The sequence below is a fragment of the Neoarthrinium moseri genome, assembly GCF_022829205.1.
Source record: "Neoarthrinium moseri strain CBS 164.80 chromosome Unknown scaffold106_Wmoseri_CBS_16480, whole genome shotgun sequence".
NCBI classification, from domain to species: domain Eukaryota; kingdom Fungi; phylum Ascomycota; class Sordariomycetes; order Amphisphaeriales; family Apiosporaceae; genus Neoarthrinium; species Neoarthrinium moseri.
In genome coordinates this window covers 62,356-90,036 of record NW_026055220.1, presented here as the reverse complement: position 1 = coordinate 90,036, position 27,681 = coordinate 62,356, and the positions used below count along the sequence as shown (strand labels likewise).

Sequence of the window (27,681 nt, the reverse complement as noted above, 5' to 3'; positions counted from 1 at the left end):
TCGAGGTAACTCTGGCTGGGAACCCATCCGACGGGTGCCTTCCACCTCCGCCCAGCTCAGCTTGATATGCTCTAACCCCCTCCTCTGATGTAATTTCGATCTTAGGACATTTTCTGTCCCACTTCTCGTACACGGGTTTGATGTCAAACAACCTGACGGTCATGACAACCGAGATTTCAAGTTCCAATTGCGCAAGTATTTGCCCTATGCAGGCACGCGGACCCCGCTCGAATGCCCGCCAGGATCCTTTGGCTGGTTAAAGAGGGTCATGGGGACCCACAAGCCACCGACCTGGAATAAATTCGTCTGCTTTGATGAAGGTATCTGGATTATGATGCATGGCTCAATTGAGCGCCCATGTGTGATAACCCTCACTCGGGTACTGTTGTCCATCTTCGTCTGTGAAGATAAGCCCTCGACGGCCGTCACAGAGACTTGACGCAGGGGGGAATATACGAAGGACCTCCTTGATTGCTGCCAGTGTGTATGGTAGCTGGGTCAAGAGCATAGGGTTGTTTTCGATAGCATGGCAGTAGTGTTCGGCAGAAGAATCCAGCCCAAACACTTTGCCATGTTCAGCACGAACTTTATCCCGTACTTCCAGATGGCGAGAAAGTAGCTAGTAGCTGTATTGGAGCGAGCTGCTTGTCGTATCGTTTCCAGCGTACAGGAACATCCTAAGCTGTGGTATGACGAGATTTGTGAAGGATTTTTTGGATACTGAACTGGAGTGGTGCTCCAGGACAGTGTTGTCCCAGAACTTCCACAACAGCCAAAGCAGTCTTCAACGTCACTACAGACGAATCCAACGTGCTTTGTCTAGTAGGACCTGACTAATCAGAAAGATAATACCTCCAGTAAAGAGCACAATAAGGGTTGTCGGTCGCCAGAACGCTGGGGCCAATTATGTGGGTGAAAAGAACGTTGTCTTGTTAGAATCCATACGCGGCAAAGATGACTATATAGGAAATAAAACGCAACGCCACAGTAAGCCACTCGAACCAAGCCACACCACCCGAGCTCAATCTGCAGAGTGCTGATCCAAGTCTTACACACAGGACACCAGTAGGTTTGCATGAAGCTATGCAAGGGAAATAACGATACCTCTGTGGAAGATATTCCCGAGATACTAGATCTAAGCAAGTGGACTTCATTACCTTCATAAATGCGAAGTCGGCATACATGGTTAAGTTCACTGTGCAGTACTCCTTCTACAACTTGATCCAAGAAATGTTATGGCGAATCACCGCATTGAACTTGATCACAATGGTTTTCATTAGCCTTTTGAATGCGCAATGCTGAATTCTAATATTACACGGCTATATTCGAGCACAGATGCAGGTCTGTGTTTGTGGTCTCGTCCGAGGCATTTTGCGCTTTGGGAAGCTGATCCAACAGCTCAGCAAGATGTGCGTCCTCCGGTTCACACAGAAAAATGACGGTGCGGTGAGCAATCGCTTTAGTAAAGCTATCAAACTTACTAGGACTAACCCACGCTGGCTATATCGATAAGGTGTATACTGTGTCACGGCAACACAAGTGGATTGAAGCTCTGCTGCAAATCCTTTGGTATGACGAAAATCTAAAAGCTGGGGTGTGAAGGAAAACCCTTCCCCACGGCCGTCGCGTTTCCTAATTCCATTTAAGGAACAGACCACCCCTCAGTTCTTGCTCCATGCGGAAGCATTTATGGTCAACGCTAGGCGTTAATCTACATGATGCAGATTTCTGTATCAAGCTATGATAATGCATTTCCTTCCTAAAGGACAGAGAGCGTCCGGGAGGGCATTTGGACAGAGGTGCCATGGTAATGACAGGCAATAACACGGCCGCACTAGCAATTGTTTTCTTACACTTAATAGACCGCCAAGACTGCGAATGTAAGATTGGAGAAATGTGAAGTTGCCTGCCTCGGGGAACCGGGATACACTCATGCAACTTCAGCGGCTCATACATGGGATAGTGTGGGCGGCATCCCCAAATAAAGCGCCCCAGGTTATCCCCAGTGCACTGATGGTGCTCAGGCAAGCCATGTGAACGCAAGTCGCAACATCACACGTCTACATAGATTGGCTTTGTTGGAATTCATTTATGCTGCCTCGTTCTAATGGCTGATGCTTTCCAAGCCCAATTTAACCGGCGGGTCATTATCACCTCGGGAGGGAGACCACCGCTAGCCTAACGGCCAAGACCGCCATTGGCATGACTGGGGGTCATTAACATGAAATAGAATGCTCACACTCACTCGGCACTGACTCCGATGGAACGACTACATTATGTATAAAGTCTGTTCCTATAAGTCGCGCAGTATCCCGGGTTGGTGTTTCGTCATCCTGAACTCAACTTCTGTACTGTGCAGGATACTTTCGACCCGCGTAATTCGATTTTAGCAGACGTTCTGTTCCCTTGGCAATGAAGGGATTCGCGTTTCTCCTTACATTGGCTTCGGCCGTTCAAGCCCACTGTAGGTTCGGTGAAAGTCCGGTGTGCTTTCTCAACTGACGTCAGAGTCAGACACTTTCCCTGCGCTGGTGGCTGGCGGCTCAAGCACATCGAAGTGGCAGTATGTACGAAAGACAACGAACTACCAGTCGAATGGCCCCGTGACAGATGTCTCTTCGAGTCAGTTTCGATGCTACCAGCTTGCACCAGGCAACGAGGGGGCAGAGACAATGACAGTTGCGGCTGGGTCAACCGTCGGATTCACTGCCGATGCCTCGGTATCCCATCCTGGAACTCTCCAATTCTACATGGCCAAGGTTCCCGCGGGAAAGACTGCAGCTACTTGGGATGGTGATGGCAGTGTCTGGTTCAAGATTTTCTCACAAGGGCCAAACATCGCAGCCAGCGGGTTAACTTGGCCAAGTCAAGGGGCAAAACAAGTCACAGCCAAGATCCCAGAGTGCCTGGCTCCAGGAGACTACCTTCTCCGAGTTGAGCATATCGCTCTTCACAGGTAAGTAAGAATTCTATGGTTCTCGCCTTGCTTTATCAGCAATCTTAGTAACTAATATGGTCTCTAAAATAGTGCAAGTGCAGCGGGCGGTGCTCAATTTTATATCTCTTGTGCGCAACTCACTGTCACTGGCGGCGGGTCCAAGACTTTCTCCGGGGTCTCATTCCCTGGTGCTTATCAGGCGACTGATCCAGGTATTATGCTAAATATCTACTACCCAGTGCCAAAGAGCTATACAGCTCCAGGACCAGCCGTGGTTTCATGTTAAGAAAATGTCCAGGGATGATTTTGCAGTGATGCCGTCGACAGAACCTCAGACCTTGGCGTGGGCCGACGATGTTATGTATAGCTACTTCTCGAAGCTTGGAAATATGAACCACATTCAGCACTATACACCTAGTGACAGAACCTTATGCAATGCGTAGCCTATACTGAACCGGTGGCCGATGAGCTACTGATAGGTCGAGATGTAGTGAGTTTGTCGCAAGTGTAGACCTGCGCTGCTGCAGTAGTGACAGGTACTTCAAAGGAATCTGTTACCTGGGGTTGGTCGTTGTGCTTCGTATTTACCTCTTGATGGTCCGTGAAAGGGGTAGCGCTGCGGGTTCGTATGGGCAGCACCGTGGTGCTGCCAGCGGGAACAGGAGTCTTGCTTATAGGGGAGAAACCGTCAACTAGGGTGGAGGTGAAGAACGGTAGATTCGTCGATGTGGTATCTGGATGCTCTTTTTGATCAAATTGACAAGCGAAGACGGTATCACATTGGCTGGTCGTGGCTCTGGTTGAGTCGAGCGGCATCGGTGAGTGGTCGGTGACTATCCGATTAGTATTGGAGTTGAGGGTTGTATCAGTGAAAATTACTACCTAAGGAGTCATTCTTTTCTTCTGAAATAAATGCTGTTTTTCCTATCGAATTGGATCTCTGTTGTGCTGGCGCTGTATGAATGGACAAGTAGGGGTTCAAGGAAGTATAATGATGACGGGTGGATATATTCGATGTCTCAATTACCGACACTATACCTGCTGTAGTAGGCCTTGGTGGTGAATACTGAGTCTCTGCACAATCGGTGGTATGAAATCGTTCCCGACTGAGGCAAGGACCGCGATTGGTGGCCAGGCTGTCTTCTGTCATTGAGACACTAATAGTGCCTGAATCCGTAGCAACTCTACAAATAGCTGAGCTGTCTGTTATGTATCGATACTCGTTACTAGTAAGTGCCCCGACATTTCGAAACGATGGTGACGCTGTGGATTGTACCCATACTGATATACCGATATCCACCGCAGACTCGTTCGAGATAGGGGTCATGTGTGTTCCAGTTAGGTCTCCTGGAGCTGAACTGTTAACATAGTCCCATCCGGCTGTTCTTGGCAGTATGGCTCTTGTTGATTAAGAGACTGATGTTATGGCCGACAAATGTTGGACTTATGCATCTTTGACATGGTCACCAGTTCAAAGATGCTGCGTGGCGATAATTCAAGAAAGACTAGGGCTCGACTCACTTAGAACCTCTGCCACCAAAATTGGTGTATCAAGTATCGGGTATCTTGTGGGACCATTCCCTATAGAGTACCCGATAGCTGCCATTTTGAAATAGGTGGTGGCTCTTCAATTATAGCACCGAGTAAAGTCAGCACCGGCAGGTGAAAATTTTTAAAGATGATTGGGAAATATTGGCCTTCGGTGTCTTTTTATCGAGAGAGAAATTGTATCTTGAGGGCAAAAATTTGCCTGAATTTATACGCCAGAGCCGAAGTGATGTTGTTCAAGAATAACCGTAATGATGGAGGCAAATGAATGATTGAGAGTGTTGGTACGTAAATCATGAATGTATGACGGTCGAATGAGCATAGGCGATACTATGACAAGCAACTCGCCCGTTAGATGCCCTTATGATAGAATTTAGGTTATTAAGGGATATGAACACCTTTGTGAACTTAAGAAATCTGGCGGAAGAGAAACGGGTTTGATGGCATAGTATGTGTTCGTCTGTCAAACCTTGACGCAACGACGGAAAAGTCTCAGTAGCTTCCGAGGCACAGCAGAAACCCTGAAAACCCTTTTTCAAAGCTTCACGCAGAAGAAGGGTCTTTACACATTCAGAAATTGTGAGTACAAAAAAGATTCAATGTTACCAGCTGTCTTGAAATTTACACAAACTTAGAGCATCGAAGCCTACTAAGATATCTGGACATTCATTAGTGTTCTACTTGTTGTTCTATCTTTTCCATCTTGTCAGCGGCTTCCGAGGCCCGCTGCCGAACACCGCTTTCTGTATCAAGAGCCTCGCCGCACTCACGAAAACGTTTCTTCCAGAAGTCCCATCGCTCCTTGTTTACGCCTTTAGGGCCAGTATACAGGGGTCCGCCTTCGAATGCTAACTCCGAGAACTTTGGGTCATCCAGCCTCTGGAAGATATTCTCTCCAGCTCGTATGATATACTCCGAGGCTGCTTGAAGATCCCAATCCATGCACGGCTCCTGCTCGAGAGTATATTGCAGGGTTTCAGTAGGTCGTGTGCTGCTTAAACCTAATGGTAACAGTCTAGCCGCGAATGAGTTAGTGCGGATAGAAGCATCTTGGTCATACGGCCTGATAGAAGGATCATTGTAATAGTGACCTAGAGAGTGTAAATTTATTTGAGCAAAATGATTCAAGCACACCCTGCTAACTTGATCGACTTACCAGTGAATCTTTCAAGCAACTCCATCTCTAGTACTGGAAGTTCTGACCAGAGTTGTTTTTCTTGCTAGTTTGCCGTCAGCTATTGCTAGTGGCGGATCAAGTTCACCGACTGACGTTGAATGTAGTGACTTGGATGGAGGGCAGCTTTGTCAGCTCAGCGATGGTCTCGACGAGCAGATCCATTGCCGAGTGATCAACAGAGATTTGTCTTGCCATGTCTAAGACTAAACTCCAGAATGCTTGCAAGAAGCCGCCGGCATCATCCAGAGATTCACGAGCTAACGTGTCAATCTCACGTGCGGCCCAGGCGGGTGTCTGTGGGCCGTCAGGCTGGACGCTGCTGTTCAATACATGGAAAAGCTTTAGCAGCTCGGAGTCGCTCTCCTCTACATCGAGGCCTAGGGACTGTAGCGAATACTCCCATACAGCAGCCCTGGCGGGTGCACCGAACTGAATTGTTGCTTAGTGGGGCTATGTAGATCATACGACAGTACAGACGAGACGGGCTGGATGCCCAGACCTGCAGTCGCAGATGATTGGCCTTGTGATGTCAGTGTCCCCGCGCTCGTTGTATGCGCGTTATGGTACACGATTATGGTAGCCCGTTGAAGGAGCAATATAACATCCGGGCCAGGTTCCGAATATTGACAAGAAGAGACATGCACGGCTTTGAATTCGCTCCTCCTAGCATCGGGAATTAAGCGTATAGCGAAATATTTCCCAAACATTTTCCCAATTATGGCTCCCAAGAGAGTCCTATGCGGCTATGGCGTAGATCTAGACGCAGTAGCCAACTGGGTTAATAATCACCCCAGCATTTGCCCTCCCATCAGAGTCTTTCATTAACAAGTTGCAGATCAACACTTGCGACGGGTCAAAGCAGAACCCGACCAACGTGTCGCGCGGCGTCTTCGGCGCCACGGTGGGCGTGGACCGGCTGCTGAAGCTGTTCGCCAAGTACGAGATCAAGGCGACGTGGTTCACGCCGGCGCACACGATCGAGTCGTTCCCGGCGCAGGTGGGCCGGATCCGCGACGCCGGCCACGAGCTGGGCCTGCACGGGTACACGCACGAGTACCCGGCCCAGCTGACCGCGGCGCAGCAGCGCGACGTGCTGGCCAAGTCCATCGCCGTGCTGACCGACTTCTGCGGCGGCGCCCGGCCCCGCGGCTACACGGCCCCGGCCTGGGCCACCAGTAAGGAGCTGATCCCGCAGCTGGAGGAGTTCGGCGTCGTCTACGACCACTCGTTCATGCACCACGATGTTCAGATGCACGTGAGTAACTATAGGAGACGCTTGTCACTCCACCCTACCCCCTCCAGGACCTCTAGGTCTTGAATACCATGTGCTCCCCGAAGTATCTGAGTCAGGATATGCTTTCTAACTGTCAACGCTACCGCAGTGGGCGCCCGACACGTCGGCGAGCGACTGGGTCGAGACCAACCACGCACACGACGCGGCGTCGTGGATGCGGCCCATGAGCAAGCTGAAGCCGTCCAAGATCGTCGAGATCCCGGCCAACTGGCACCTGGACGACTGGCCGCCGTTCCAGCCGGTGCTGGGCAAGCCGAGCCACGGCTACGTCGACACGGACGTTGTCTTCCGGCTGTGGAAGCAGCAGTTCGACTTTGCGTACCGCGAGTACGACCAATTCGTCTTCCCCATCTCGATCCGTGAGTGCGACGCGGTTCTGCTTGCCCGTTCCCAAGAAGGCCTTTGCGTCCTTTCTCATTGGCGGTTGTGTCGCTGACCCAGTGATTTAACCAGATCCCCAAGTTAGTGGGAAGCCACACATCATTCTCTTGCATGAGCGCATCATTGAGTATATCAATGGGTTTGAGGGCGTAGAATGGATGCCAATGGCAGACATGGCGCAGGAATTCCTCGACGGTAAAATTCCTGGGGCTTCGATCGAAGGTGGTGTCGACCTTTGAGGGGATCGTCGAAAGCGACAGCTCTAATTAGCCGTCGAATACATACAGACTCTATACTGTACTCGCATGCAATATTGTCGGTCACCTGACCATGCTATGGAGCAGAGAGACTCATCATGGTTCGAGCGGAAGGAAGAAGAATGGACGTCGTGAAAGGTGATGGATTAATTTTCTTTTGCCTCATCGATGGTATCCCAGTCTTGCCAGTTATCTATTTTAGACTGGCATAGCTGCCAAGCTACCTACCATGCTGTCTCTACCTCAAGTGATGCCAACGCCGAAACACCAATGCACAAGACTACTAGCACCTAGTTTACAGCTCAATCATCCTCGTACCTCGGACCGCTGGCGGCCGGGGTCTCAGCGCTCCATGCCCCAGGAGTCGGTGCGTTGACGGCATATGCAAACGAGCCACTTGCAGCCGGAGTAGGAGCTCCTCCAGCAGGGGTTGGGGCATCTGCTGCACCCCAGCCACCTTGCCAGCCGGCTCCGGGGGTTGGCGCATTCATAGCTCCAGGGGTAGGCGCGTTGTAGGCACCTGGTGTAGGAGCGTTCATTGCGCCAGGGGTCGGCGCACCAAGAAGGGCACCAGGAGTAGGAGCATCGTACGCGCCGGAAGAACCAGACGCTCCCGGCGTATAGCCCCAAGTATCACCACCACCACTTGCACCAGGCGTAGGAGCAGCGGCACCATACGGCGTCTTGGACCCTGAAGACCATGGGTCCGAAGCACCACTGCCACCGTAGGCTGGGGTTTTTGAGCCATGACTGAAGGAGTCCGGGGCAGGTGTCTTCGAGCCCGAGTTCCAAGCAGGCGTGCGCGATCCAGATCCACCGTATGCCGTTCGGCTACCATCGTATGGGTTGACCGTTCGTGATCCATCAGCACCTGCCCAAGCGGGCGTTCGACCGCCAAAGTCACCGCCTCCTTTGCTCCAAGCTGGAGTGCGGCCACCATTGCCAGCACCCGATGGCGTCTTCCATGCAGGCGTACGGTTAGACATGGAGGATGCCATAGGAGTCCGCGATCCGCCGTTCCAGTCTGGCACGGTGCGGCCTTCACCTGGTCGTCCAGGGGCACCCATGCCTGGGGGTCGACGACTGTCGTAATTCTTGAGCTCACGACCGGTGATGGCATCTTTAACGATCAGATCGCCCTTGAGCACGTTGACAACCTTGCTCTTGGTGTGAAGCTCTACCCGGGCGTGAGTGTCGGAGGTCTCCTTGACGCGGCCGAGCAAGCCCTTGTAGCCACCTTTTCTGATCGTAACAGTTTGTCCGACGAGGCGGTCGCGGCCGATGATCGGCTTAGGGGGCGGCGCCATGCCTGCACCGCCCTTGGGACCCATAGAAAGTGCTGGGTTCATCTTTGTCAAATCCGGGCCCGAGGAGTGTTGGCTTCGGCCACCCTTTGCGGAGATGGTCGACACATTGCTGACCTTGGAAACGAAGATACCAGCATTCTCGTTGGTTGTGTTCGTATGGCAAAAGACCCATGTGCGGTGAATGTGGACAATCTTTCCTTGGCGTCCCATACCACCATACTCCTTAACAACATCATCCAGGCGAATCTCGGATCCATTGCGGTCTGCAGCCACAGCCAACTTGCGTCTCGGCAACTTATTGGCGATCTGGGACGGCATGACCTGTCGCGTATCACCATTCTGGTCGAGGACGACCATGGACTCTCGGTCAATCTTGACAATGCAAGCAACAGTTGTTGGGTCCAACTGGATGAGGTCCAGCATCTCATACTGGCCGAGCGAGCCCTGACCTCCGATGTCGCTAGCTTCTCGGAGATCTTTGCTGAAGACAGTGATCTCGGTAGTCGACTGGTCGGTCAAGAGGGTCACTCTATCCTCGGATATCTTGACAACCATACCGACCTCGTCGCGATATCGACTGCCTCCAATGACCTTGACGTGGTCGCCAGGACGGAAACGCTTCCGCAGGCCCTTTGTTGGTACCTCGATTGTCTGTCCTGCCAGGTCGCCTTCAGTAACATCCAAAGTGACAATGTCACCCTGAACGTTGGTGGCCCTTCCAACGACTCCTCTTTGCTCGCCATCGTACACCTCAATGACATCACCGGGGAGGTAAGTGACGCTCGCGGAACTGTCCTTCAGACTCGCGGCCAGTGATTTGAGGTCAATGTTCTCAACACCGTCCTCACCACCAGACGCAAACTTGGTGACCTCCTCGAGTGACGGGTTGACATCCTTGACGGTCAATAATTGAATCTTGATATCCTTGACCTGGAATCCGTTCTCAAACTCGTCGCCATTGTAGATCCAGGTGTTGGATGTAGGATTGCCACTGATGGCTCGTGGGTTCTTCTTCCGCGCCTCAACTTCGCTGAAGAGCTTCTGGGGAGGGCGGGGTCCGACGAGCGGACGCTTCCGCTTTCCGTCGGGTGTCATGGCAGCGAGCGGGTCGTCACGCATGCCGTAGTCGAGTCGGGGAATGAAGCGAACTCTTGCCTCGAGGCCGCTCTGGGTAATATCCAGGACCTGGGCGAGATCGCCGGCGTGCTTGGGCGGTCGCTTCAATCTGACCCAGGAGCCAGGCTCCAAGGTGGGCGTCTTCTGGACACGCAGTAGATCGGGCATCTCCTTGATGTCGACGAGCAAGAGCTTGGTCCGGGGGTAGACATTGAGCATGCCGTCCAGGGCGGAAAGAACATCGTTCTGGCGCTGGGCCTCGACGTAGATGAGACCCTTCATGACCGAGTTTGGGCCACCGCGCTCGAAGGCAGCTGTGATTCCGAGCTCGTCCTTGGTGCCCATCCTCTCGTCTACTCGCTTCATGATGGAGAAGACGACCTCGCGCTCCTTGCCTTCCTTGCAGCGCACGCCCCAGATGCTGGGGTCATCGACGCTGGGCAGCAGCAGGCGCTGGGGCACCACACCCGAATCGCCCATGCCCCTAGCGGGTCTCCGGGCACCGTAGCGCTTCTGGTAGATCTCTGCCTGTTTCTCGGCATCGAAGGTCTCCTCTGCGTCTCGTCTGCGGTCGAGCTCTCTGTGTCTGGTGTCGTCCTCGCGGCCAACGAGGTCCGCCTCGCCGACCTCCTCGCGGTCGATGAAGCCCTCGGCCTCCTCAGCATCTTCGTCGTCATCTTCGCCCTCTTCCTCGTCGTCGACCTCAGCTTCGATATCGATGAAGGCGTTGCGTTGGTCCCTACGGCGTTTGCGACGGTGGCCCTGGTGGGTGGCGGCGGGTTAGACGCAGCTCGGGATACGTGGCAATGGCACAGCACTGCAGGTTTGGAGGATAGCTTACTTGGATCTCTTCATCCTCGTCCTCTTCTTCGTCCTCTTCTTCTTCATCGTCGTCTTCGTCGTGAGCGTGGCCGTTCACATCTTCGCCTTCGCCTTCGTCATCCTCGCCGTCGTGGTCATCGCCGGCGGGGCTTCGGGCAGGCGATTGCCTCTTGTTCTCACGTCGCGGCGAGTCATCCTGGTCATCGTCGTCGTCGTTGCCATCGGCCTGGTCCTCGACGTCGCTGCCGACTTCAGGCGCCGGGTTGAAGTCGTCCTCGTCCTCCGAGTCGTCGCGCTGGCGCGGGTCGCTCATGGTGGCCGCTGACTGAGGCAGTGATGTGTGAGGAAGACAGCGGTGATGGCGGGGTCGATGGTGGATTGATAAGAGGGGAGAAGAGAAGGAGAGACTGGCGCGCACCGATGCTGTCGATGAACAGGCGTCAGTCAGCTTTATCCGCGACTAAATTCCTGGCTCGAAGCTCACAACGGGAACGGGAATGGGAGAGAGTCCAGGGCCAGCCTCGTGCCACTAGGCCACACACGCACTAGCCGCTCGGTGGGGGAGAAACTCGAGGCACCGATGTGGCTGGGCAGCCCAGGCACCCAAGACCCAAGCCACTGCGAGAGGCACTGAGGCCCGGTCGGTTTAGTGCAGGTGGAGAGAGGAAAACAGGGTGGGGTCCCGCTGTGGCACAAGCTGCCATTAGCGCTAGTTACCCCCGGCAGCTCCCAACCTACCTCGGTCAATATGATGATCGCAGCAAGATGGACAACGGGCCGTCAAATGTAAAGGGCACCCAAGGATCAAAATATGCCATGTAGCTGTTCTTGACTGAGTTCTTTCCACACTGGACTCCCTCAACAGGGTTGATCGGTCGAAACGTTGTAGCCTGTGCCTGCCCTTTCGCAAAATTAGAGAATCTTCACCGAGGTATCCTCCTACAATGAAGGCTGTCGTGATAGATCGCTTCGTGCAGGTCAGTCACAACTCTTGCTAGCCACATCTAGGGAAGACTACGTGTTGAATCGAGCCTGTTGGGCGCCACAGAACTATGATGAAGTGCACGTTTCCAGTGTACCGCCGCCACGCCCCAGAGGTGACGAGATCCTCATCCAGGTCAAAGCCGCTGGGGTGAATTTTGTCGATACGCTCTACGTATGTTATCGCACCCTACCAAGATTCTGGCCGACTTCCAATATCAACGCTCATCCACACTCATGCGCATTGAATGCAGGCGCGGGGTCTTCACCAGAACAATCAGAGGCACGTCAAGCCGCCGTTCACCCTCGGACTAGAATTCTCCGGCCTCGTTGTCTCCTCGCCACGGTCTTGCCCTTGGAAAGCGGGGAGCCGTGTCTTTGGCGCCGCTTCAGGCTCATACTCCGAGTATCTTGTCGTCCCAGCCTCGCAGTCTCATACTCTCCACCCTATACCAGCATCTTGGACATTTGCCCAGGCAGCTTGCCTCGGCGCTACTATCCCTGTATCCTACGGTGCCCTAAGTCAACGCGGCGGACTACGAAGCGGCGAAACGGTCCTCGTCCACTCTGCTGCAGGAGGTCTAGGCCTTGCTGCTGTTCAGCTAGCTGTTGCTCTGGGATGTCGCGTCATTGGAACAGCAGGGTCCGATGCCAAATGCCGAACAGTCGAACGCTTCGGCGCAGAACGATGCCTCAACTATTCCACCTCGTCAAAATGGTCCGATGAGGTTCTCAAGTTCACAGGTGGGAAAGGTGTAGATGTCGTATTTGACCCTGTTGGGCTTGTCGCCGATAGCCTGCGATGCCTGGCACACCGAGGGCGCGTTCTAGTCGTGGGATTTGCCGGACGGGAAGGAAATATGGAAGGAGTCAAGATGAACCGCGTTCTGCTGAAACAGGCAACACTGATTGGCTATGTGAGTAAAGGCTTTACTAGCTGGTTTTCACTCTGCTGATAACGTACGCAGCGATTCGGCGAATCAGACCGTCGGGACCCTACAGAAACTGCCAAAATATGGGAGGAGCTATGGCCGCTCGTTACAGATGGCAAGATCAAACCAACCGTCTACGATCAAGACTATCTAGGGTTAGAGAGCGTTCCCAAGGCGCTGGGCGATATCGCATCGCGGAAAACATGGGGCAAAGCCGTGATCAAGGTAAGCGGGCAAGAAGGGGAAGATTTCCGTCAAGCCAAATTATAAGATATGCGTCGACGTCACATCTTGGATGCCAATAAGTAATACAGCTACCTCTACCGGCGTCTACTTTCTTCATAGCTGCACTCCCCCTAAAGACTTTGCCATAGGACAGGATCACTGTCCACTAAATTTGAATTCACGAGCAACACTATCCCCGAGCTAATCTACAACGCACACGTACACAGCACTTGACAATTACGACCCGAGCCACGACTATGATATTCAGATTTTCTGGGGCTGAATGCATAGGAGTGGTTGGGGCACTAGGCTTTGGTTATCGATTCACGACTGACGCGCGCCTCCCCTATATCGCATCTTTGAACAGCGCCCTCCACCGTAGATAATTGATTCACGTAGTAGCATTGCTAGCAACAACCGGAGAAGGTGTGGCCGGCTGATACTCAAGTACTGTTTCGAGTAAATGCTTACTAGAATGAATCACGTGTCCGCCTTCGAATGTCTGACGGGTTGTCTTGAGGCCGTTCTCTAAAGCTGCTCTAAGCCTTCTCAGGTAATTTGCCCTTCAACTTGTTCATCCGGCTCTCTCCCAGGGTTGCTGACATCAGGTCAGCTGGGAGGACCTTGCTGGTTGATATCTTTGTCAGGTATTACTGGATACGAATGGGAAATGGCCGAAGCAACAATCCAACTACCATGGGAAACCGCCCATTTTGGCAGAATCTTGTTGGGCACGTGAGAAATTGATCAGCGAGCGTTTGCATCACGAATACGAAGAGGTACAGTCTTCCGAGGCTAATGACATGTTCTCTCGGTCTCGAATCGTGGTGTAGCATCCGCAACTAACTCAAGCCCAACGCTGATGCCAGAAAACGAACAATATCGTCGAACTCCTCTGGCTCCTTGAGCCAATGCCCCTCCTGCTCCGCGCCGGAATACTCTTGCCAATCAACCTTCAGCCCGATCCTTTTCAGTATGTGTGCCGCCTGCCGCCCCAGCTCGATGTCCACATAAGCATCGTCTACACCATGGCCAAGAAACACCGGAATGGAAAGCAAGGGAGGCTCCGACGATCCTCGTTCTGTCAACGTATGTTTCGTCCGAGCTGTCATACTCTGGACGAACGCGTCTGCCACTGCGTTGATACTGGCGCCATCGCTAGGGGCGATGTCTAGGTTCCCGCGTGCCTGACTGGGCCCAGTAAGGTACCGCTCAAGGGTCTCAGCAAAGGGAAGCCAAGTCCTTCCCGCCAGGAAACCCCCGATGCGCCTGGTTGTCGTGTCTCCGCCGGCACAGGCACAGAGCAAAGTCCACAACCCGATTGCCCCTCCTTGGCTGATACCACCTAGCACAACCCTGTCGGCTGCACCTCCCAATTTCTCGATCTCCTCATCCAGGATACTAGTCAGGTATGCCACCGACTTACGTATCCCATCCATCTGCAAGTCCTGCCTCGCCGTGATATCAGTCAGGGAATATGCCTCGAACCAAGCCGGCATGGCCTCCTCGAATACCGTGCTCCATAGCTCGCAGGAGGAAGGAAACACCCAGCGGCAAGCAGGAAGTTGATCGCGCAGCGTCTTTTCAGTAGAGAGCTTTGCTGTAAGAAGTTCTTCGGCAAACTCCTCGCCAGTACTGCCAAGGCCATGGAGGAGGATGATAGAGTGTGTGTGTCGCGACTGCGGCTCGAGAACATGGACGGATCCGAACTGGGGCATAACGGCTGAGGATGAAGGGGCTCCGGGGCCCATGGTAAATATGAATCTGCAATGTGGATATGTGATGCGATGGCAACCAGTTGGGGGTTTCTGGCCTGGGCCTAGGTTTCGGCTATGCAAGCAATAAGGTCATAGGTGACCGTTCTAGGCGGGAATGCTAATGACGAAATATGGATGTTCTAGGTTCAGAGCAGAAGTGAAGAATGATATGTTTGTTGGTCCAGGCGTTGGAACTTAACTCGGGTCCTTCAAGTTCAACGGCCACGGCCACGGCATGGCCACGCCCCCAAGCCCCACTGCGAGCTGGCTGTTAGTTAGGTTGGATGCGACAGCTGACAGTAATTGGGCGTGACAAGCAAGGACTGGCCACTAACCAACAATCCGATTGGCCATCAAATTGACCCCCAAGTTAGTCAAAACACAGGCGGCCTTCAGCGGCTACTGTTTTTAACCACGTCTGCCACCCTGCCATTCGAGGCCACGTTCGAGGCCACGTTCAGTCATCACCCAACACCATCCAGCACTCGGCCAAGGTCAAGATGGGCGACTCGCCTGTGCGGGGTTTCCAAGAAGGCCGCCTGGAGGATCTTGAGGGGCATGAAATCAAGAAGGCACATGAGTTGGCCAACACTCTCACCATCAATCGATTGGCGTCTAAATGCAGAGGCAACCCGGCCGCCGACTTGGCGCACATCTTGAAGCAGCAGGCGGGTGCGTATCCCCAGCTTCGGGGCAGCCTCGAGCGGGTTGCACGGACAAAAGCCGCGACAAGGACAAGGGACCAGGGGAGCGTGCCGACCGAAATCCAAACAAGCCGCCTGGATGCAGATGCACAGCCACAACCTGAAATAGACGACCTTCTCATAGATGAGTCTATCCAGGTTGCGCATTCGCTCAGTACGAGTATTATGGAACTTGCCGGCCTGACGAATGTGCCACCTGCGGCGGCCTCGCAGAATGTAGCCAAGCTAGCCTTAGGGGTTAACGAGGCCATCGCGAAGGGCAAGATTTTGTGGAAATTGCACGGAACCGTGGTTTTAGGCCTCAGTGCCTCTGTCGTGGTCAAGATTGGAACTTCGCTCGATCTCGACGAAGTTACGAACCTGAGCTATATCAACACCTTCATGCCCGCCATTCCAGCACCACTATGCTTGGGCTGCTTGACCTCAACAGCCAAGAAGAGGACGTATTTCTTCATGTCCCGATCGGACGGCGTCACTCTCGAAACGATATGGGCGGATCTGTCTGTGGAAAACAAGTTGTCTATTAAAAAGCAGCTCAATACTATATTCCATTCACTGCGTAACCCATCTAGACCGCACCATCTTGAACAAGATGAAGATGGGATGCCCAAGTTCGGCAGTTTTGCCTCAGCCATCTGCAAAGACATGAGAAGGCAGCAGCGCATAAGCACAACGACGATTCGGAGCGAGGCCCAGTTCAACGACTTCCTCTGTCACCAGATGGGCAGGACTGTCACCCCATGGGTCAGGATGATTAGGTCTGCGATGCAAGACGAACATCAGTTAGTCATGACGCATGCGGACTTGCATCCTAGGAATATCTTGGTGAAATTGGAGGATACAGATGAGGATAAGGAAGGGAATGGTGCCGGTTGGGAAAAGGAGAGGGAGAGGAGGGTCAGAATAAGCGCCATTCTGGACTGGGAGTTAAGTGGCTGGTATCCAGAGTACTGGGAATTCGTTAAAGCGCTCTCGACCATCAGTATTCGAGGTAAGACGGCGGACTGGCTCGAATATCTTCCAACAGAGGCCATCGGAACCTGGCCGGTGGAGCTGTCCATTGACTCCCTCCTTGACCGTTGGCTGGGATGAGGTTGTACTACTAGAGACCGGGCGGCTAACTAGGTGGTCACGTCGTGTATCCCCACTTCTTTCTTTTCCTTCAAGCTGAAACTGTCCGGGCAGGGGTTTTGAACATGTACGGCGCTTACAGCGGCACAGCCTCGCGCTTTCTCTTTGCATATGCAGGCCATATCGTCTTTCTCTCCTGTTTCTGTTCAAACTGGAGACTAAGTGTTATATTTAAGGCCTCGGCATGGACCATAACACAATGAATAAATCAAACTGCTCCTTACCCTTTCGCCAGACATCGCCCGGATCAGATACCGTCTATTACTAAACTTATTGTTCATATACGAGTTGTTTGACGTGCCCTTCTGTAGCTGTCATCTAGGTCTTGTTGGTATACTTGTGACGGCATATCTTTAATTACCATCTGATTGTTCGGTGTTATGCCTACCACCGTCTACATCGCTATCTACCAAATCTCGGACAAGCGGGATCCAAACCACTGGGCACTCTTTCTTCACAACAGCCAAAGTGGCGATATAATTCTCCAAGTCAGCGATGACAAGGGAGGCGTCGGCTATTATGTTGAAACACCTATCTACAACAAGCAGCCTCAACGTTCAGGACGGCATGAAACATCCATCGAAGTGGGCACTATCAACTCTGACGACCATGATAGCGCAATTGCCGCACTTCAGGCTACACCAGTAGATAACGACAGTACCACCTGGAACTGCTAATCATGGGTCATGGAAGCGCTGGAGGCTCTGGAGGAAACAGACATGTTCCGTTGGAATCAAGCCGGGAAAGCGGAAGCTCTAAGCAGAAGACAGCACTGGCAATAGCTAGATTATGGGATTGCGGTATCCCATGGAGTATAATCAGATTTAAAGTGATTCGTGTTGGGGGAATAAACAGATAGGTGCTTAAGGTCACGGGTTGGAAAGTTTTTGTTTGCTTTGAATGGGCACTATCAATATAGCTAGAGAGCGAGAATTTACCCAATCATTCTCTGAGTTCCACACCGCCCTCCCCTTGATCTAGTACAACTGAAGTGTGCCCTGTTCCGGTGAGCTTTAGAAAAATTTGAGCCTACTCTGGTGGTATTTTACGCTTCCGCTTGTGGTGGCCAAGAAATTGAACTTCGGAACGGCATTGCCCTTTTCTCTAGGTGGTGTTGCGCCCCCGACCCGGTACAGTTGATGAAAAGCTGGGTGCATCAAATAGGGGTTCAGTTCACTAGCGAGCATTGGTCATAGTTACAGGGTCAATATATGTAGTGGCCCATGTTGCTGGATAAATGCGATCGGATGTACGGTAATGGAATCTTCACTTCCTAAATTACATTCGTTTTAGAACTTGTTTGTTGAGTCGTTACTCTACTTGTCGTAGACTTTACGAAGTGACTCTGATTATGGATTTGTATAGCCGCCGGCGTAAGGGGCCTGGAGGTTTCTTAAAGTAATGGTTGTGTGTAAATTTAGTTTTTCTCAAAGTCGCATTCATCTTTCATAACGTGTCCATAAAGACGAAAGGTCATGGTGGGTCTAAGTTTCGATCAAGATTTGCTATCACCATCGAACATCCGTCAGCAGTCACATCAATCATTCATTCGCAAATACAACGGTTCAAGATGCTCTATAGACCTTCTTCTGTATCGTGCATGGGAGTATTCGCGTCACTTTTACTCGTCTCCTGCCTTTGCTGTGGTCCTTATGTAAGTCCACCGGAGGCTCCGTCCCAGGTTCGAGGTACTAGAAGCCTCGGAGGTGTCGTGAAGGATGTTGAATCACAGCGTGGGGATTCTGCATTTGACTTACGCCCTCGATCTATCGATATTTTAACATCAACATCAAATGACGGTCCTAATGGTTTGTATCGAGTCACAAATCGGCATTTCCAATCTTGCTGACCTGAGAGCCCTTGGACCTCGACACTAGCTGGTAATGGTCTGGTGAGCGCTACCAAAAGGTGAAGCACATCCTGAAATGGGGCCGCAGGCCATCTTGGGCCGTTATAGGTGGCATATCCTGGATTGGCGCCTTCGCTCGTTGTAGAAAACTGTTATGTGGTAATGGGAACAAGCTCAGAACTGGCGAAGTATCAACACGTTCGCCACTACCCCGCAGAAAAGGGCCTTATTAAGTAGCCAGGAGCCTCTGCGAGCTCGCAGAGGCCCCTCGGCAGGCTTGAGTTGTATTGTAATCTTCAATAAAAGTTATCACCTCTTTCACTCTGAAACCAATCCCTCACAGCTGTTCTGACAGTGATAGTCCCATTCTTTTGACCAAGAACACTGAAGTGGACATCGAATCCACCTTTGCTAGTTCCGAAGACGTGGTAAGCTGCGGCATCACTATCGCCAGCATTGCGTTTCTCGACCGTTGCTGGATCATTCCATGTACCTAGATGTCTGACTTTTACTAATTGCTTGAATTGCACTATTCAGAGCCGGCTTTGGTACACGAGGTTGGACTTGGTAAGTGATCCTTGTTAGGCAAAAAGACTAATTGCGCATTGGATCTCCGTGAAGCTCAGCTGGCATCAACGAGCTGTCGAGCTCTGCAGCGCTGCGAGTTCCATGCGCTTTATCATGTCTTGTGACGGCGCACACACTCCCCGGCCTGTGCGAAAGAACTCCATTAGAAATCTCACTCCCTGCCAATTCAGGCTTCTCAAAGACAGCCCCTGTTGGAGCTTCCCCTGACAACTCAGCCTTGACGAACGGGCGATGGGGGGCACTGGCACCATTATAACGCGAGAATTGATTCTCAGGCTCCTCAAAACCTTCTGCCGTTATATCTTGCGTATTTTTCGCTTTCCGTCTCTTCGAGATGAACAGGTATACAGACACCCCGATCACAAGAGCAAGAGCCGCAAGCGCACCAATGACTATTCCGGCAATGGATCCACCACTCAACCCTGACGCACTTGTTGTCTGAGAGGATGAAGATGTGGTAGCCTGTATTATGCTGCTGGTAGTCGAGGATGCTAGCCCCAGGGCTGCCAAGTCCGTGGACTGATATCGAACCTGCACTCCGATGGCATTCAGGATTGGCAACGTGATGGTCACCCTCCCGGATACGTCGGTCGAACTATCGGATAGGCGCGGGAGAGCGCTCACGATGTTTGACCCGAGGATCGCAACATCTGTAGTGGCTGTACACTGCATTGAAACTATTAGCAGTTGGTAGATATCTTGAGAGATTCGGAGTCCTGAAGTGAAAGGTGACAGACATATCACGACTCAATGATATTACAATCCGGCGTGCATTTGTCTTGAATTTCACTTACCAAGTCCGCAGGTCCCCAGTCCGTCCCCACAAAGCCTCGAAAGCAACTGCATGAAAATAGACTGCGCGACAGACATCAGATAGGCACTTTACCAGTGCATCCAGGGCTCCACGATACACCGGGTCAGTCACCGGGTGGGGTGTGGTACTCACGTTGGACAGCATGTTACCACTGTTTCGACGCCATCTCCTCGGCTAAGTGCGCTTGTCTCGATACAAGCCGCGGTGTATGCGTGTGGGCAAAGCCCAGGCGAGAAATATTCCGTGGAGCCTGGGATTTTGCTGGACGGAAAGCATGTTGAGGTTCTTGGGCCGGCCGTTAGGAAGTATGAGGAGCCGGAATTGGCTCGGAGGATCCCATACGCCCCATCCGTACAATCCGGCGGCGGCGTGAACGTGGCCGTCAAAGAGCCAATAGACATCGCAGTTGAATTCGTTAGAAACGGCACCGGCAGCTCGAAATACAAGTGGAATCGTGACAATGCCTTACGTGCCGAGACGAACTTCTGACGTGACGGAGTGAACAAGATGGAGAGCGCTCAGCGACAAGAGGTCTATCAACACTACTACTGAAACTAGACCTGCATGTAAGCAAGGCTGAAAGCCGAGGCAGTACATTCTGGTCATTCAGCAACATGCGATTGGAGGAACCAATATGGCGGTTGCTTCTTTTCTGCCCATAATGGCGTAAAGGCTACCCTAGTCATGCGGCCGACGGACCTAAGCCTTTGGTAGGACTACTACTATTGTCATACCTTCCATAGTGAGTGTTGATCTCCAGGCTAGTGCTTACTAGCGTGTAGGCCCGTTCGTAGATTAAGGATTCGGCAAACTGACCAATGAAATTGATCTATTTTCTACGGTTTCCCGCCCGTCGTCGGAATATAGTTGAATCTTAAATCAGAACTTTAGTCGATGGCTTTGATACAAAACAGTCTGCGCTCTGTTAGCCATGCACTGCTGCCCTGGTTCATGATGGGAACCAAGAACATGATTAGTCGATTCTAAACGACAAAGCTTGTGCCAAGAGCCATCATTTGTTTACACTTGTCCGGTTTTTCCGACAGCCAATTCTAGCCTGGGATCGGCATCGCACAATGAGGAACAATGGGCTCGCCATCGGCATTACAATTGAGGCCAAGCCGAGACTCGCGGTATACCTAGACTCAAAAAGTCTCTTAAACACATACTCATTCTTGAAATATCATTCGAATTTTCGAAAATCCTTATTAAAGCTAAGGCTAACACTTAATATAAGGAATGTATATGATACGTTTGGTAAAGGGGGTATACACATAGATAGCTGCGCCAGCTGGCTTTGAGATGTCAGCTGGTGGCAGCAAGAAAAGTGGTAAGCGAGCCCAGGTGTGCAATTTGGTTCGCCAGTGAAGCATGGCTGTGATTTATCAAGGATATCGCATGGTCGACGTTGGTCTTCAGTTCGTTCTGATTAGCTCTCAATTCAGTGACATAATGGTGGGCTGACGATTGCTCAGTGTCCGGATTAGCATTTGAAGAAGACAGCATGTTGCGAATATCAATTTTGAGTTCATCGAGGTGCTGCAACGTAGATTTTGGGCGGTCGTCAACAGATTGCCAAATCTTAGGCGGACTCCGCCCATCCAAGATCCTGGAGCTCAAATGCAGCTGAATCTCGCTCCTGAGATAGTCTAGTTACTCACTCATCTCTTGTAGTTCCCTCCTGTTCCACAGACATTTGACTGCGTTTCTTGACCGACAGAGTAACGAGGCAGGCTGGTTAGAGTAAATACCACATGGTTCGAACCGTCGAAGAAGCTCTCTTGCAAGCAAGCAGCAACTCTCCGCTACTGGTCGAAGAGCCTCCAAGAAATAATAATGCAACAGTAGAAATTTGGAAGCCTACCCCGTCGTCATGCTGCGCCACGCGATGGCGCGTTCCTCCTCTGCGGTAACACACCACCGTGCGACAGCGACGGCCTGCAAAGAGTATATTAAAGGTCCGATATCCGGGTCATCATGACTTACTTTCTCTTCTGCAATCTGCCCGCTACCTTGCTCAAGAGCCTGGGCTCAAGCGCCAATATTCTGAGCCAGCTCGGCCAGATGTGTCGCAATGGCCGCATGATGCCGGTTCTCAGCCGAGGCCGCGCCATGCCGTATTTCATTTGATATCCGTTGGAGCTTGGTTGCAAAGTCCACGAACTGCACGACGTTTGAGACAATGCCAACAGCAACGAGGGCCTCCATTGCGGATGCCTTGCATCAATTTTTGAGGCTCTTAGTGCTTGCCGTTTTTAAGAGAGGGGAAGGTGAGCTTTCTGGTGCTGAATTGGGGGTTTGCACTGATTTTGCCCAACACAGCCCCCAGCCTGCATCATGTAAATGGCTAACGCAGAGCAAACGACCTGTTGGCTAATAATTCAACCTGTACTTTATACTTTTCAAAATAGCATTTCTACATAATTTAAGAACATTTGACAAAACGCTTAATTAAATGAAATAGCTAACGGCATGGCCTAGCTACCTCCGTGCTCAGGGCAGCGGGCTACCTGCTAAGTTATTCGGGGGCGCAGTCCCAACGATCATAAGCGAGCACGGATGATATGATCCTCTGGAGCCAACATAAGCGCCAAGGTCAAGTGGCCAATAGCAGCAGCGAGCATCAAATATGCTACCCCACAGCACCAAACTCTATGGAGGTAGTGGTATTTGGTGTGCACGGATCACCTACACTAGTATACAGAAGCATCACCATAAATTGTGCTCCTGCCTCCGGGCTATCGCTAACTGAGCCTGGCTTGTTCGTATGTGCATCAAAGATCACATGGCTATTCGTCTTTTCAAGCCTTAGAGTGCCCATAATTGTTCTTGCTTAGAGTGTGCGACGGCTTCACTAGTGCTAAGAATTGTAGGATTCAAATCCATGTAAAACTTCAGCCGCATCACTGTCTCCTTGAGAAGTATGATAGACAGAGGGAAGCAGACAATCCCTGTTCACTCCTGACTCTTGCATCATGCAATGTGACCCCAGCAAAGCATGCCTATTGCCTGATCCAGAAGGCACCCTTTCCAATGCGATATTTCCCGCCTCCCAACTTTCCCCAGCCTTGCCATTCGACAGATATTGTTACAAGCATACTGCTATTGATTTCTTTTCCACGTTTATTTTCTTCCTTTCGGTGTCTCTTAAGGTTTCGAGGTCACTGCATCGACAATCATGGCTGCAACAAACGGTGAGCCCGAGGTCCGGGACGTCCTGCTGAGTCTTGTTTTTGCTTCACGAAACACTAGAAGCCTGACGGACATTGACAAGTGCTTGGGATTGAATGGGAACCATGAGCCGTGTGGTAACCCTAACGGCAAAGAACGCAAAGCTAGAGCCACTGCGGAATACAATTTACTCCTCGGCAAGCAGGTCCCCCTGGATGAAGAGGCGGTCGTATCGATTGAGACGTTCCTGAATGCTACACATTGTCGTTACCACGTTGGTAAACCTCTTGCCCGACTCAGGCAATGGATGCTCAACGAACGTGTAGACGATATTGCAGCCTGCTCAGGTGAAGGGACTGACTACGAGATCCCGTCTGCTTCTCAGAATCACACAACTACCTCTGTGGACAAGAAACCTGGTTCTCCAGGTAGCAAAACGAACCAACAAGTATTGCCGGTCGATCTGGATTCACACGTTGACCAATACTCAGAGGGCGAGGCCGTATCTGAATATTTCTCCGACCTTACTATTTCACCTGGTCAAGAGTCAAACATTAGTTTCAATTCTGCCAGCCCTGCGAGCACCACCTTGACGACACCTGATACGACGCCTATCAGCCTCCGTGACTTACCGATCCTGGACCAACCCGGTAGTCGCCCCGAAACACCGTGCCCCATGCCGAAATCGAAAGACGTTATCATCACGGAGCAAGATTTAGAACAAGATGATGAAGCGAAAGAGTTTCTGGTCCAGGAAGACAGGAAGGGTGTTGAAATGCGCGATAACATGATACGCCGTATCAAGACCCAGAAGAGAGGCAAACTTCCGTTGCTGATTGGTATTATGCATGACTGGACACCACTGGACCATGAAGTGGGGCTTGTCTATGTGTACAAGCACGACAAGCAAGCAGGATTGATCAAGATCGGTTGGACCAGACACAGTTCGACTCAACGGTATTCTCAAAGCGGAAACTGCTACGCTGTGAACTCGAAACCATACTGGGAGAGCCCCACGTCCTTTGTTGGGGCCTATCGAGTGGAGCAGTTGACACAAAAACAGTTGCAAGAGTGGAATGTGGACAAGGATGGCTGTGCCAATTGCAAGAAACGTCATCGAGAATGGTTCCGTTACGATGCAGATGAGGCGACAAAACTGATCCAGGTGTGGACGGAGTTCGTAACAGGCGACTATTACGATCGTGGTTCAGACTCTGATGGTAAGAAATTCGGTTGGTTGAGCCAGACAGGTCGCGAGTTCATGGACCGTCTTTGCAACGTGAATCCAGACACGATCATTCAGCACATGCAAGCAGAAAGCATCGGCGCATCGGTGGTTGGACAGAGAGGGCGTGACAATGAATCGGCAACAAGGCAAACCACATCTGAGCCTGAACCGGTCTCGAGACAAGACATTATTGTCGAGTCTATACCTGAGAATGATGAGTCCCGTGACGAGATTTGTGGGGAAAGTGCTGCCTTCCTATCCCAAGAAAAGACAAAAAGGCAGGGGAAAACGTGGCACATCAAGCAAGCAGCCAAAACCAGATTACATAGCGCGATGGATGCCGTTCCCGAATCATTGCGCCGGGGGCTGGCCTCAACTATGGACCGCTTCCGTGAGTCTAATCAGAAGTCTCCTCCCCAACTCCCTCCTGGAAGTGAAGAGACAATGCAGAGTTTCTATGCTAGGTACTACGCAAATGAGATCCGGGAGCTGGAGGAGCTTTTGTCGCGGAATGTACAGGGAAGGAGGTCTAAACCAAGCGTTTGGCCACAATGGCTCAAACGTCGTTGAGTTTACCACACGAGAAATCTCAACTTTCCGTTCAGCATTTCTCGTGGTCATGACTATAGAGGTATAGGTTGAGGTTGTAAAATTTGTCTTTGCAGGTCAAGTAGCAAGCGCGAATAGCATCTTATTTTGTTTCAACAATTGCAGAACGTCGTTGCAACATGAAAGCTTGCGATAAATCAGGTTATACCCTGAAGGAGTGGAAGTATCGTTTTCACAGAGAAGCCCCCCCGTCCGAGTCCGACTCTTCGTGTTTTGCCGTATCGGTACCTGCGCCAGCTGCTGGGTATTGATCATTAGAAGCGACCCATGGATAAGCCTCTGTCTCAGTTTCGCTTGAACTAGTAGCGCCTGTCACTGGTCAGTATCTTTGCTATTGCCAGATCTCGTGGAAGAACCTTTGTCGGTGAAACGGCCTGCACGAAGACCCTTCGCAGCCGTCGTGGTTTCGTGTACGGACTGATTCTCTTCGCTGTGCATCGAGCTTGTGATCCCTGTACGGGTATCCTCGTGCCAGGTATGCGGCCCCCGTCGGTCTTGTATCTGGTTGAGGATATCCTTTCGTATTTCATGTATGATCTTCTGCAGAATTTCCCTCTGTTGAACGAAGCCGGGATCGTTTGCGCCCATTTCCAGCGAGATCGGTCCCCAGGCTAGCCATATTTTGCGGTGTGATTGTAACTCAATAGGTCTTGCTGGATGGTAGCGAAAGTATAGTTGACAGCAAAAACACGCTGATTTGCTGCATCCAACAAACTTGTTTCCGTAGGCCCACTTTAGTCCCTGGCTGTAGAAAAAATCCAGCACCTGTATCTCTGCGTGTACACGTGGAACGATAGGGTCTTCCTGGCTTTTAAGGATTCTTTGAAGCATGCCGTACCTCTCGAATTCAATTTTCAGCTCGGGAAGCCATGGGTCTGTTTGATCGTGAACCATTCGATTACATATACCATTCAGAGTAGTGAGATTATCCACCGGGGGTGGAATAGCGCACTTCGAAACTGGGATCGATTCAACGCGGATATGGAAGCTGACGAGCTCTTCTACCAGAGGTAGTTCTTCAATAAGACGCATGACGACGCGGGGATAATGGCTGAGGCGACCAATATAATGCTTGACTCGTAAGAATGGTGACTTTCGATCCTCCGGGGATCTATAGTATGTGGGTTCCCGGGCCATAAGCTCGAGCTGTTTCACCTCATGTGCTTTTCGAAGTTCATATGCCAACTTGCATAGTGCAACATGTTCTGAGACTTGTTGAAATCCTTGAAGCCATTCTGCTAAACCAGGATTCTGCACTCGGCTGAGACACTCAGAGATGTTTCGAAGGAGCAGGCCTCTCAGCTGCTGCACCTGATGAGAAGCAGCTCCTGCCTTGCTTCTCGCCCGTCAGGAGGTATATGAGATATTCCTCTCAGGTCATCAAGGACTGATTTCAGGAAGGGCGCGATTTTCTTCTTCGGATCACTATTCGCGGCGACCCAATATATGAAGGACCCGTCAAAATCTTGCAGTCCCAAGCCGGTGCAGGCATTGCCGCCCTTTTCGTATTCGCATAGGAATGCAAGGTCAGTCAGGAAGCCTTTCGAACCTTTTTCTCGTTTCTCCCGCGTGTGGTCACCACGAACCGGGTCATACGCATGTAAGATGGTCAGATTCTCGTAAAACCGACTGAGAAGCGCGCTGTACTTATCGAGGCGCGGTGGTCCGATCGGCGCGCACCCAGCAGGCTTTGGTGTCGGCGCACTATCAGTTCGGGATCTTCTGCTTCGTTTACGAGCCATTGAATATTCTGGCGACAATGAGAGTCCGGCTTCGGCAAAATTGTTCGGAGAATCTCGACCGAATGGTGACCCGTGGGCAGTGCTGAAGTTGGGCTGCCTTAACTTCGCTGGAATGCCAGAAACTGTCAAAAGAATTTCAAGAGATGCGTCTCCACCCGAAGATTCACGACAGTATTTCTAAAAGTTACTACAGATCCTCTTTCTTTTCCAGATACTTGCTTGGCTCATGTTCGCGGACTCCTGATGAAGCAGGCTATGCATGCCGGAGGCCCACGGCTTACAGGGATGTTATGTACAAGTAGTTGGCTTTTATCATCGATGCCGAAAAATTGGCACGAAAAAGCATCATTAGCGACGAATTGAGACATGCTTCGATGCCCAAACATTTCTGATACGCTAGATCTTTCGGTGAGAATGCAGCTGGTCTCCTGTTGGCTGTCATGTGGGTTGCAGCCCAGGTGCAGGAGGCCCGAAAGTGAGCCACACTAGTGGTTAGTCCTAGCGAGCCTCGCAAATAGCCAATCTGGAGCTTCACCATTGCTGGTTACGATTGGAGAACCAATGAGGAAGGGTTAGGCAAGCCGCACTATCGGCTGTTGTCTTCCACTCATTTCTACTGCCAATTTGCATTTGTACGGGTGCATTAACGTGTCCGTAGCCAATCTATATCTACCCCCAATCAGCTCCATTTTCTCCCCTTCGAAGTAAACGAGCCACAGACAGCCCGTGACTGCAGTCATTCACTGTCTTGTGAGGTAACCAGCTCGTATTTCTGCTCTGCTTCCATCGTGTTCAGTCCCAAGTACCCTCAAGAGCTGCCTCCATCTCAGGGATCGGGGGATCTGAAGATCCGATGTCTGAACAATGCCTGTTATCCCAAACTTCTGGCTATTATTCTTCCGGCCTCCTAGCGAACCCTGGCAGTAGGTATACCATACACGTTCACTGTTCAAGAGTTGATTATGTATTAGCAGACATGGGCAAACACTTTACATCACCTGTCGCACCACAAGGGTACTTTGATGGTAACTTCATAGACCCTGCGTTGTTGCCGCGGAGTGGGTCGAGTTCAGTCCCATAGGCTTCGAACTCCTCATTCCACAGTCAGTT

General features: G+C 51.5%; 9 protein-coding genes across 9 annotated transcripts; 5 read left to right on the top strand and 4 right to left on the bottom strand.

The window, feature by feature from the left end:
• Positions 1-2,412: 2,412 nt before the first annotated feature.
• On the top strand, positions 2,413-3,224 carry JN550_013195 (uncharacterized protein; the record flags this gene model as incomplete). Its single annotated transcript, XM_049311755.1, has 3 exons — positions 2,413-2,464; positions 2,515-2,956; positions 3,029-3,224. The coding sequence occupies 3 exons, from the start codon at positions 2,413-2,415 to the stop codon at positions 3,222-3,224; spliced, it is 690 nt and encodes a 229-aa protein (XP_049164862.1).
• Positions 3,225-5,155: 1,931 nt separating this feature from the next.
• JN550_013194 (uncharacterized protein) lies at positions 5,156-5,858 on the bottom strand (the record flags this gene model as incomplete). The annotated part of the gene is made up of 3 exons (XM_049311754.1): positions 5,156-5,487; positions 5,643-5,706; positions 5,757-5,858. 3 exons carry the CDS (start codon positions 5,856-5,858, stop codon positions 5,156-5,158), a joined length of 498 nt encoding a protein of 165 aa, XP_049164861.1.
• Positions 5,859-6,380: 522 nt separating this feature from the next.
• On the top strand, positions 6,381-7,577 carry JN550_013193 (uncharacterized protein; the record flags this gene model as incomplete). The annotated part of the gene is made up of 4 exons (XM_049311753.1): positions 6,381-6,440; positions 6,499-6,918; positions 7,046-7,316; positions 7,411-7,577. 4 exons carry the CDS (start codon positions 6,381-6,383, stop codon positions 7,575-7,577), a joined length of 918 nt encoding a protein of 305 aa, XP_049164860.1.
• Positions 7,578-7,897: 320 nt separating this feature from the next.
• On the bottom strand, positions 7,898-11,153 carry JN550_013192 (uncharacterized protein; the record flags this gene model as incomplete). The annotated part of the gene is made up of 2 exons (XM_049311752.1): positions 7,898-10,780; positions 10,860-11,153. The coding sequence occupies 2 exons, from the start codon at positions 11,151-11,153 to the stop codon at positions 7,898-7,900; spliced, it is 3,177 nt and encodes a 1,058-aa protein (XP_049164859.1).
• A 631-nt stretch (positions 11,154-11,784) lies between these two features.
• On the top strand, positions 11,785-13,023 carry JN550_013191 (uncharacterized protein; the record flags this gene model as incomplete). The annotated part of the gene is made up of 4 exons (XM_049311751.1): positions 11,785-11,817; positions 11,889-11,996; positions 12,076-12,738; positions 12,790-13,023. 4 exons carry the CDS (start codon positions 11,785-11,787, stop codon positions 13,021-13,023), a joined length of 1,038 nt encoding a protein of 345 aa, XP_049164858.1.
• A 797-nt stretch (positions 13,024-13,820) lies between these two features.
• Positions 13,821-14,729, bottom strand: JN550_013190 (uncharacterized protein; the record flags this gene model as incomplete). The annotated part of the gene is made up of 1 exon (XM_049311750.1): positions 13,821-14,729. One exon carries the CDS (start codon positions 14,727-14,729, stop codon positions 13,821-13,823), a length of 909 nt encoding a protein of 302 aa, XP_049164857.1.
• Positions 14,730-15,235: 506 nt separating this feature from the next.
• Positions 15,236-16,531, top strand: JN550_013189 (uncharacterized protein; the record flags this gene model as incomplete). The annotated part of the gene is made up of 1 exon (XM_049311749.1): positions 15,236-16,531. The coding sequence occupies one exon, from the start codon at positions 15,236-15,238 to the stop codon at positions 16,529-16,531; it is 1,296 nt and encodes a 431-aa protein (XP_049164856.1).
• A 2,482-nt stretch (positions 16,532-19,013) lies between these two features.
• Positions 19,014-19,965, bottom strand: JN550_013188 (uncharacterized protein; the record flags this gene model as incomplete). The annotated part of the gene is made up of 2 exons (XM_049311747.1): positions 19,014-19,673; positions 19,894-19,965. 2 exons carry the CDS (start codon positions 19,963-19,965, stop codon positions 19,014-19,016), a joined length of 732 nt encoding a protein of 243 aa, XP_049164855.1.
• Positions 19,966-22,999: 3,034 nt separating this feature from the next.
• On the top strand, positions 23,000-24,790 carry JN550_013187 (uncharacterized protein; the record flags this gene model as incomplete). The annotated part of the gene is made up of 1 exon (XM_049311746.1): positions 23,000-24,790. The coding sequence occupies one exon, from the start codon at positions 23,000-23,002 to the stop codon at positions 24,788-24,790; it is 1,791 nt and encodes a 596-aa protein (XP_049164854.1).
• Positions 24,791-27,681: the final 2,891 nt, after the last annotated feature.